The sequence below is a fragment of the Acipenser ruthenus genome, chromosome 14 (genome assembly GCF_902713425.1).
Source record: "Acipenser ruthenus chromosome 14, fAciRut3.2 maternal haplotype, whole genome shotgun sequence".
Lineage (NCBI taxonomy): Eukaryota > Metazoa > Chordata > Actinopteri > Acipenseriformes > Acipenseridae > Acipenser > Acipenser ruthenus.
In genome coordinates, this window is record NC_081202.1 from 859,072 (window position 1) to 870,000 (window position 10,929).

Here is a 10,929-nt window from a genome sequence, read left to right on the forward strand (position 1 = left end):
ACAGTATTCGGGAGGCTGTTTGTCTGTCCGTGTCTTGAGTAGCACACTAGGAGGAGTGTGCTGTAGTGCTGTGTTTGAAATGGCCGCGGGAAGGTAAGGGAAGCAGCAGCACCATTATTGGAAGGATGTTAACACAGCAGTGCTGTACAGTGTGTGTGCTCTCAGCACAGCTCCATGTTAACACAGCAGTGCTGTACAGTGTGTGTGCTCTCAGCACAGCTCCATGTTAACACAGCAGTGCTGTACAGTGTGTGTGCTCTCAGCACAGCTCCATGTTAACACAGCAGTGCTGTACAGTGTGTGTGCTCTCAGCACAGAGCATGGCATTGCCAGGGCAGTTTGTCTGTTGAGGGACGCTGCAGGAGGGCTGGTTAATCCTAGTCCCTAAATACATGCAGTTCCCACTCCACCTGTCAAAGCGTCTGCGAGGAATGTCTTTGGGGCATTTGTTCGTTTCACGGTCCTAGAAACTAAACAGACAGCTGAGATAGCTTTGTGTGACAGGAGAATTGTTCTTCAGTTCCAGAGCAGAGAAACTCGTCACGCGGTTAACCCCTTCATCACAAAGCACAGCACTCACCAGCACCGCCAGAGTGCCGCAGCCAGACTGTGCTGCTCATGTTGCTGCGTTCAGCAGGGCTGCTGATAGAAACCGTGTGATTTAAACCTGCTGATTAAACAAGCCGGGGCCAGTGCTAGGGCTGATTCTTCCACGCCGAGGCAAGCCTCTCTCAGTGGATAAAGAGGTGTGACAGCGCTGAGCCCTGTGGTTTCTGCTCCAGTTCAGTACAGCATGGTATTTTAAATACAGTGTTGCAGTAAATGTACTGCCTTGCCAGTATGTCCTTGCTGTGTTGCCAGCTTTTATATATTCAACACACTTCACCGGGTCTGTGCTCCGCTTGACTGCCGGCTGCATCCTAATGCATGGTTTGGCTCCTTACATAACACCGTGGCACATGTTTCAACACATGCTGCAGCCTGCCAGAGACCTGTGAGCAGAGCCCCAGTAAACACAGCGGCTCCCAGTACTGTATCCACTGGTCTGTCTGTTGAAACGCATTGTCATTCCCATTGTCAATGGAGAGAGAAAGAGAGAGAGCTCAGAAGGAGTTCTGCACATTACAGAAATAAGAAGAAACAGTGACATTTCTGGTCTCCTGCCCATTGTCTAATATTTATAGCTTTATATTTTTCTTCTGCTAAAAATACATCAGTATGAAGAGGAGTGAGAGATGAGCATGCCTTGGGCTGGAACAGTGGCCCTGTAGTGTGGAGTGCTGCTCGTAAGAATCAATATGTATTAGAAGTGATATCGTGTGTCTGTACTGTGTATTAGAAGTGATATTGTGTGTCTGTACTGTGTATTAGAAGTGATTGTGTGACTGCTGTGAGCTACTGAGTCTCAATGCTCCTGGGACATCTTTTAGAAATGGGGTAATGTGTGACTGCTGTGACCCACTGAGTCTCAATGCTCCTGGGACATCTTTTAGAAATGGGGTAATGCCACAGAGGATGTTTTAACAAATGAAAACAGAGTCACAATGGATTCCTGAAAGGAGATGCCAGCTGTCAGAGCATGTGTACCAAGCAGCGATTACTGAGCTGCACTGTGTACAGTGTGGGAGTGAGAGTGAGCATGTGTCTGCGTTCCTGTGTGTCTGTGCATTCCTGTGTGTCTGTGCGTTCCTGTGTGTCTGTGTGTTCCTGTGTGCGTGTGTCTGTGCCTTCCTGTGTGTCTGTGCGTTCCTGTGTGCGTGTGTCTGTGCCTTCCTGTGTGTCTGTGCGTTCCTGTGTGCGTGTGTCTGTGCCTTCCTGTGTGTCTGTGCGTTCCTGTGTGCGTGTGTCTGTGCGTTCCTGTGTGCGTGTGTCTGTGCCTTCCTGTGTGTCTGTGCGTTCCTGTGTGCGTGTGTGTGCCTTCCTGTGTGTCTGTGCGTTCCTGTGTGCGTGTGTCTGCGTTCCTGTGTGCGTGTGTCTGCGTTCCTGTGTGTGTGCGTCCCTGTGTGTGTGTGTCTGTGCCTTCCTGTGTGCGTTCCTGTGTCTGTGCGTGTGTCTGCGTTCCTGTGTGTCTGTGCGTTCCTGTGTGCGTGTGTCTGTGTGTTCGTGTGTGTCTGTGCCTTCCTGTGTGTGTGTGTGTGTCTGCGTTCCTGTGTGTCTGTGCGTTCCTGTGTGTGTGTCTGTGTGTTCGTGTGCGTGTGTCTGTGCGTTCCTGTGTGTCTGTGGGTGTGTCTGTGCGTTCCTGTGTGTCTGTGCGTTCGTGTGTGTCTGTGCGTTCCTGTGTGCGTGTGTCTGTGTGTTCGTGTGTGCGTGTGTCTGTGCGTTCCTGTATGTCTGTGCGTGTTTGTGTGTCTGTGTGTTCGTGTGTGTCTGTGAGTGTGTCTGTGTGCTCATGTGTGTCTGTGCGTTCGTGTGTCTGTGCGTGTGTCTGTGAGCTTCAATTGAGAAGGAAGCTGATGAGAGTCAGTGTGTGTGGAGCTTCAATTGAGAAGGAAGCTGATGAGAGTCAGTGTGTGGAGCTTCAATTGAGAAGGAGGCTGATGAGAGTCAGTGTGTGTGGAGCTTCAATTGAGAGCTGGCATGTGTTTCCATGGAAACAAGAGCACAGTGCAGCCAAGCAGCGCGTACGTGTGTGTGTGTGTGTGTGTGTGTGCTTGCAATTCTGTAAAAGTGAGCTCCATTTTAGATCATCCTCACAATGGCATTGCAGTCTGGATTGTAACCAGTTCGGTATCTAAAACAGTTCTGTTGCTATGCAGTGGAGGTCTTATTTCCATCCCTGAAGTATAGAGTAGCTTCCGTTTCTTAATGATTTGATTATCCTGTGTCGGATAACTGGTAAGGGAAGGGAGCATCATACCTGACATGACTGTATTGCTTTTGGGTTCTGGTGGAATGTGGTGATGTTGCGTACCTGGTGACTGTACAGTGCCAGTGTTACCTTTCGAAGCAGAGTACATTGCTAGGAGATGCACATGTTCTCTTTGGCGTGTAATGCTGTCTTACCAAGCCCAAGGGGCTGTTCATTTCATTAAGTCTGAAATGATCTGGTTAATGGTGTACAGATTCATTAAAAAGTTCAGCAGTCGAGTCATTTGAATCACTTTAACACGTCAGTTTGAAAGAGAGTTCCATCACAGTCATATTCACATGCATTTGCTGGTGGGATCCGGACATTGTATTAACTGATTTCCGATGGGGAATGTCCTGCGCTGTGTACTGGAATGTGACAGAACACTGCCATTCTATACTCTGCATTCAAGCAGGTCTTATATGAGACTGATGTGGTTTCAAAATGTCATCCTTCTGAAACGAAGGTGAGGTGTATGAGAACGAAGGGTTAACCCTCTCTCTCTCTCTCTCTCTCTCTCTCTCTCTCTCTCTCTCTCTCTCTCTCTCTCTCCAGGCCCGAGCCTCAGCAGAAAGCCCCCCCTACCCCCCCTCCCCCTCCTCCTCCTCCTCCTCTGCCCCCCGAGTCGGCTGCCCCCCCCAAACCTGAGGAGGAGATCCTGGGCTCCGACGATGAGGAACAGGAAGATCCGGCCGATTACTGCAAAGGTAGAGAGAGAGAGAGTGTCTGCGTGAATACTGCTGTGTCTGTTGTACTGTGTGTGTGTGTGTGTGTGTGGGTGGAGAGCTGTGTCTGTTTACTCTGTGTGTGTGTGGGTGTGGGTGGATGGCTGTGTCTGTTGCACTGTGTGTGTGTGTGTGTGTGGGTGGATAGCTGTGTCTGTTGCACCTTGTGAGTGTGTGGGTGGGATTCCCGGGGATGGCTGTGTAAATGAAGGTTTGATTATTAATTGTCTCCTGGGCCCTCACCCTGCCTGTGCTCTGCTGTGTCTGTGCAGGTGGGTACCACCCTGTGAAGATCGGGGACCTCTTCAACGGGCGCTACCATGTGATCCGCAAGCTAGGATGGGGCCACTTCTCCACCGTGTGGCTGTGCTGGGACATTCAGTGAGTCTGATCCCTCTCTCTATGATCCCTTACTCTCCCTACCCTCTACCTGCTTTCACTACCTCCCTACCCTCTACCAGCTCACTACTCTCCCTTCCTACCCTCTACCAGCTCACTACCTCCCTCCCTACCCTCTACCAGCTCACTACTCTCCCTCCCTACCCTCTACCAGCTCTCACTACTTTCCCTCCTAACTCCCTATTCTCTCTACCCTGTTTACCTCCCCTACTCTCTCACCCCCTACCCTCTTTACCCACCCTTCCTTACCCTGACCTCTGTACCAACACCCCCCTCCCTGCAAACAGCTTGTGCGTGAGATTCCTCCATGCTGCACTCTCCGTAAGCATTTTAAACCCTGATTCCTCTGTGCTGCACGCCCTCCGTAAGCATTTTAAACCCTGATTCCTCTGTGCTGCACGCCCTCCGTAAGCATTTTAAACCCTGATTCCTCCGTGCTGCACGCCCTCCGTAAGCATTTTAAACCCTGATTCCTCCGTGCTGCAGCTCTCCATAAGCATTTTAAACCCTGATTCCTCCGTGCTGCACGCCCTCCGTAAGCATTTTAAACCCTGATTCCTCCGTGCTGCACGCCCTCCGTAAGCATTTTAAACCCTGATTCCTCCGTGCTGCACGCCCTCCGTTATCATTTTAAACCCTGATTCCTCCGTGCTGCAGCTCTCCGTAAGCATTTTAAACCCTGATTCCTCCGTGCTGCACGCCCTCCGTAAGCATTTTAAACCCTGATTCCTCCGTGCTGCACGCCCTCCGTAAGCATTTTAAACCCTGATTCCTCCGTGCTGCAGCTCTCCGTAAGCATTTTAAACCCTGATTCCTCCGTGCTGCAGCTCTCCGTAAGCATTTTAAACCCTGATTCCTCCGTGCTGCAGCTCTCCGTAAGCATTTTAAACCCTGATTCCTCCGTGCTGCAGCTCTCCGTAAGCATTTTAAACCCTGATTCCTCTGTGCTGCAGCTCTCCGTAAGCATTTTAAACCCTGATTCCTCCGTGCTGCACGCCCTCCGTAAGCATTTTAAACCCTGATTCCTCCGTGCTGCAGCTCTCCGTAAGCATTTTAAACCCTGATTCCTCTGTGCTGCAGCTCTCCGTAAGCATTTTAAACCCTGATTCCTCCGTGCTGCAGCCCTCCGTAAGAATTTTAAACCCTGATTCCTCCGTGCTGCAGCTCTCTGTAAGCATTTTAAACCCTGATTCCTCCGTGCTGCAGCTCTCTGTAAGCATTTTAAACCCTGATTCCTCTGTGCTGCACGCCCTCCGTTATCATTTTAAACCCTGATTCCTCCGTGCTGCAGCTCTCCGTAAGCATTTTAAACCCTGATTCCTCTGTGCTGCAGCTCTCTGTAAGCATTTTAAACCCTGATTCCTCCGTGCTGCAGCCCTCCGTAAGCATTTTAAACCCTGATTCCTCCGTGCTGCAGCTCTCCGTAAGCATTTTAAACCCTGATTCCTCCGTGCTGCAGCTCTCTGTAAGCATTTTAAACCCTGATTCCTCTGTGCTGCACGCCCTCCGTTATCATTTTAAACCCTGATTCCTCCGTGCTGCAGCTCTCCGTAAGCATTTTAAACCCTGATTCCTCCGTGCTGCAGCTCTCTGTAAGCATTTTAAACCCTGATTCCTCTGTGCTGCACGCCCTCCGTTATCATTTTAAACCCTGATTCCTCCGTGCTGCAGCTCTCCGTAAGCATTTTAAACCCTGATTCCTCCGTGCTGCACTCTCCGTAAGCATTTTAAACCCTGATTCCTCCGTGCTGCAGCTCTCCGTAAGCATTTTAAACCCTGATTCCTCCGTGCTGCAGCTCTCCGTAAGCATTTTAAACCCTGATTCCTCCGTGCTTGAATTTACTTTACTTTAAAATCACCAATACAAAACACTTTGGTCACCTGCAGCAGCTGTGTACCACAAAGAGGCCTTTCCCAATTTGAACATAGTGATTCGTTCATTGTGATTGGGCAATGGAAGATTCTCTTCTCACAAGGGACTAGGGGGAATGCCTGTGATGCGTGAAAGAATTTAGGCTAAATAAAGAGCATATTGAATGTATATATAGATAGAAGTATATAAAGGCCGCAATGAGTGATTGAAGGAGTGGAGTGTGAACGGGCTGGGAGCCACATGTCCCTGCCGAGGATTAACACTTGAATGTGTTTCTGTTTGCAGGGGAAAGGGGTTTGTGGCCATGAAGGTTGTAAAGAGTGCCCAGCATTACACAGAGACTGCCGTGGATGAGATTAAACTGCTCAGATGTGTAAGTACCTGATTAGCAGCAGGGCAGCATGGCAGCAGCACTGTGAGAGAGGCACTGGAAGCAGGATCCACAATGCAGTGCAGTGCGAGAGGAGCAGGGAGGAGGGCACTGGAAACAGGATCCACAATGCAGTGCAGTACGAGAGGAGCAGGGAGGAGGGCACTGGAAACAGGATCCACAATGCAGTGCAGTGCGAGAGGAGCAGGGAGGAGGGCACTGGAAACAGGATCCACAATGCAGTGCAGTGCGAGAGGAGCAGGGAGGAGGGCACTGGAAACAGGATCCACAATGCAGTGCAGTACGAGAGGAGCAGGGAGGAGGGCACTGGAAACAGGACCCACAATGCAGTGCAGTATGAGAGGCAGCAGACACTGGTCTGGACTCTCAGCTGCTACAGAGGTTACATTTCCTGCCTCTCTCTAGCCTGCCCTCTTCCAGGCTCATGTTTCTTTGCAAGTCTGTAGACAGTGCTGACGGTGTCTTCACTGTGATGTTCACTACAGTCCCTCCAGTAGGATGTTGTTGGGTGCTGTGGACAGTGCTGTCGGTGTCCTCACCGTGATGTTCACTACAGTCCCTCTAGTAGGATGTTGTTGGGTGCTGTGGACAGTGCTGTCTGTGTCCTCACCGTGATGTTCACTACAGTCTCTCCAGTGGGATGTTGTTGGGTGCTGTGGACAGTGCTGTCGGTGTCCTCACCATGATGTTCACTACAGTCCCTCCAGTAGGATGTTGTTGGGTGCTGTGGACAGTGCTGTCGGTGTCCTCACCGTGATGTTCACTACAGTCCCTCTAGTAGGATGTTGTTGGGTGCTGTGGACAGTGCTGTCGGTGTCCTCACCGTGATGTTCACTACAGTCCCTCCAGTAGGATGTTGTTGGGTGCTGTGGACAGTGCTGTCGGTGTCCTCACCGTGATGTTCACTACAGTCCCTCTAGTAGGATGTTGTTGGGTGCTGTGGACAGTGCTGTCGGTGTCCTCACCGTGATGTTCACTACAGTCCCTCCAGTAGGATGTTGTTGGGTGCTGTGGACAGTGCTGTCGGTGTCCTCACCGTGATGTTCACTACAGTCCCTCCAGTGGGATGTTGTTGGGTGCTGTGGACAGTGCTGTCGTTGCCCTGGCCCTGCTGAAGAGCTCTGTCTCTGCTCTGCAGGTTCGAGAGAGTGACCCCGGAGATCCCAACAAGGACATGGCAGTGCAGCTCATCGACGACTTCAAGATTTCAGGAATCAACGGGATCCGTATCCTTCTCATGAGAGCGAGTGTGTGTGTTTGTGCACGAGTGTCTGAGAGTGTCTGAGAGTGTGCATGTGTTTGTGAGTCTGTGAGAGAGTGTGCGAGAGTCTGTGAGTGTCTGAGAGTGTGCATGTGTTTGTGAGTCTGTGAGTGTCTGAAAGTGTGCATGTGTTTGTGAGTCTGTGAGAGAGTGTGCGAGAGTCTGTGAGTGTCTGTGAGTGTGCAAGTGTTTGTTAGTGCGAGTCTGTGAGTGTCTGAGTCTGTGAGAGAGTGTGCGAGAGACAGCGCATTCAATACAGTATAGAGAACTCAGTACTGTGGATCTGAGAGCCAGCACATTCAATACAGTACAGTATAGAGAACTCAGTACTGTGGATCTGAGAGCCAGCGCATTCAATACAGTACAGTATAGAGAACTCAGTACTGTGGATCTGAGAGCCAGCGCATTCAATACAGTACAGTATAGAGAACTCAGTACTGTGGATCTGAGAGCCAGCGCATTCAATACAGTACAGTATAGAGAACTCAGTACTGTGGATCTGAGAGCCAGCACATTCAATACAGTACAGTATAGAGAACTCAGTACTGTGGATCTGAGAGCCAGCGCATTCAATACAGTACAGTATAGAGAACTCAGTACTGTGGATCTGAGAGCCAGCTCATTCAATACAGTACAGTATAGAGAATTCCAGCAGGCTCTGTGCAGTGCAGTAAAGGGCTGGTTGCTGTACTGGGACGTTATCCTCCTTAAACGCTGTCAGACGTGTGCATGGTGTTTGAGGTGCTCGGGCATCACCTGCTGAAATGGATCATCAAGTCCAACTACCAGGGCCTCCCCCTCCCGTGTGTCAAAAGCATCATTCGCCAGGTGAGTCAACACTGCCAGCTCGGGACTGGGGCTCTAGTGAATGCATTCAGTATCTAGGACTGGGGCTCTAGTGAATGCATTTAATATCTAGGACTGGGGCTCTAGTGAATGCATTTAATATCTAGTGTGCTAGGTTGTGGGAGCACGCAGGAGCGAGGGTTCATGTGTGTTTCAGACAGGTTGTGGGAGCACGCAGGAGCGAGGGTTCATGTGTGTTTCAGACAGGTTGTGAGAGCACGCAGGAGCGAGGGTTCATGTGTGTTTCAGACAGGTTGTGGGAGCATGCAGGAGCGAGGGTTCATGTGTGTTTCAGACAGGTTGTGAGAGCATGCAGGAGCGAGGGTTCATGTGTGTTTCAGACAGGTTGTGAGAGCATGCAGGAGCGAGGGTTCATGTGTGTTTCAGACAGGTTGTGGGAGCGAGGGTTCATGTGTGTTTCAGACAGGTTGTGGGAGCACGCAGGAGCGAGGGTTCATGTGTGTTTCAGACAGGTTGTGGGAGCATGCAGGAGCGAGGGTTCATGTGTGTTTCAGACAGGTTGTGGGAGCACGCAGGAGCGAGGGTTCATGTGTGTTTCAGACAGGTTGTGGGAGCACGCAGGAGCGAGGGTTCATGTGTGTTTCAGACAGGTTGTGAGAGCATGCAGGAGCGAGGGTTCATGTGTGTTTCAGACAGGTTGTGGGAGCGAGGGTTCATGTGTGTTTCAGACAGGTTGTGGGAGCACGCAGGAGCGAGGGTTCATGTGTGTTTCAGACAGGTTGTGGGAGCACGCAGGAGCGAGGGTTCATGTGTGTTTCAGACAGGTTGTGGGAGCATGCAGGAGCGAGGGTTCATGTGTGTTTCAGACAGGTTGTGAGAGCATGCAGGAGCGAGGGTTCATGTGTGTTTCAGACAGGTTGTGGGAGCACGCAGGAGCGAGGGTTCATGTGTGTTTCAGACAGGTTGTGGGAGCGAGGGTTCATGTGTGTTTCAGACAGGTTGTGGGAGCACGCAGGAGCGAGGGTTCATGTGTGTTTCAGACAGGTTGTGGGAGCACGCAGGAGCGAGGGTTCATGGGTGTTTCAGACAGGTTGTGGGAGCATGCAGGAGCGAGGGTTCATGTGTGTTTCAGACAGGTTGTGAGAGCATGCAGGAGCGAGGGTTCATGTGTGTTTCAGACAGGTTGTGGGAGCGAGGGTTCATGTGTGTTTCAGACAGGTTGTGGGAGCGAGGGTTCATGTGGGTTCATGTGGATTATGGATCATGAGGATACAGGGCGTTGGAAAGCCGTATTCTCTGCAGAAAACATGTAGACAGAATAAATACTCATGGCAGTAACTGCAGCCTGTCGCCTGCATTGTCTTTGTGATCTGATGTTGATGGAGACAAACTTGGTGATCCAGCGAATTATAAAATACCGCCCATGTTTAAACAAGCAGCTTCTGAAAAACAAGAAGTTCCGTCAGACAGCTTGTACGCGGAGCCTTTTTAAGTTTAAACCATTTCTTATTATTATTGTTTTTATTAGCACTATATTTTCTTACATTTTTTTCCATGGTAACATAAAATGAATCAGAAAATGTCAGCTTTGTGTTTAAAATAAACCTTTGTTGAAATAAGTGAAATGCTTAGTGTTGCAAATAAGCCCAAACGAGTGGATGTTCAGTGTTTATTATTATTATTATTATTATTATTATTATTATTATTATTATTATTATTATTATTATTATTATTATTATTATTATTATTATTATTATTATTAATAAAGCTCAAAAAACAGGGGGCTCCCGAGTGGCGCACCCAGTAAAGGCGCTCCGTGTGGAGTGCAGGATGTGCCCTATAGTCTGGACGTCGCGAGTTCGAGTCCAGGCTATTCCTTCACCGCGCACCAGCGACCCCTGTAGTCTGGCCGGGCGCCTGCGGGCTTGCCTGTAAGCTGCCCAGAGCTGCGTTGTCCTCCGACGCTGTAGCTCTGAGGAGGCTGCATAATGAGTCTGCATTGTGAAAAAAAGAGGTCGGCTGACGACTCACGCTCCAGAGGACAGCGTGTGTTCGTCTTCGCCCTCCCAAGTCAGCGCAGGGGTGGTAGCGGTGAGCTGAGCCTAAAAATAATTGGCCATTTTCAAATTGGGGAGAAAATAAAAAATAATTGGCAACGACTACATTATTTTAAAAAAAGCAAGCTCAAGAAACAGGAGGGAAAGGAAGGTGCCACACAAATAGAAATGAACAAGATCAGTTGAAAGTGCACAGAGTTCTTTTTCGACCTTTATCAATTAAAAGGGAGTGACTTTCTGATGTGAACGAGTTGTATTTGAGATCCAAACGAACACGAACATTACAAGAAAAGCCATGCCCTGCAGCATTTATTTCAGCCCTTGTAGGAAAAAAGAGATTTCACTTGAAGCTAAATATATATTTGACCTCCACGTTATTAGACTGGATACTTGCACCCCGTTTCACAGACCCTGTTTTACTCTCCTGGCATGCACCTCGTTTTGCAGACAGGTGCTGTTTTGTTCTCTCTGGTATTGGTGTTTCAGGGTTTGAATCCAGCAGTTAAAGTGATCTTATTATTTGGTTTAGATTCTAATTTCAGGTGTAATCTGAATCTTCACTTCATTC

At 49.5% G+C, this 10,929-nt stretch overlaps 1 protein-coding gene across 4 annotated transcripts in view; it reads left to right on the forward strand.

Moving 5' to 3' along the window:
- Positions 1-10,929, forward strand: part of srpk2 (SRSF protein kinase 2) — a 45,982-nt gene that overhangs the window by 24,679 nt on the left and 10,374 nt on the right. For all 4 annotated transcript variants that reach the window (XM_058985476.1, XM_058985478.1, XM_058985477.1 and 1 more), the window contains exons 2-6: positions 3,404-3,555; positions 3,846-3,954; positions 6,131-6,218; positions 7,375-7,462; positions 8,219-8,325. In XM_058985476.1, the coding sequence (XP_058841459.1) occupies positions 3,404-3,555; positions 3,846-3,954; positions 6,131-6,218; positions 7,375-7,462; positions 8,219-8,325 (544 nt within the window). The remainder of the gene's footprint in view (positions 1-3,403; positions 3,556-3,845; positions 3,955-6,130; positions 6,219-7,374; positions 7,463-8,218; positions 8,326-10,929) is intronic.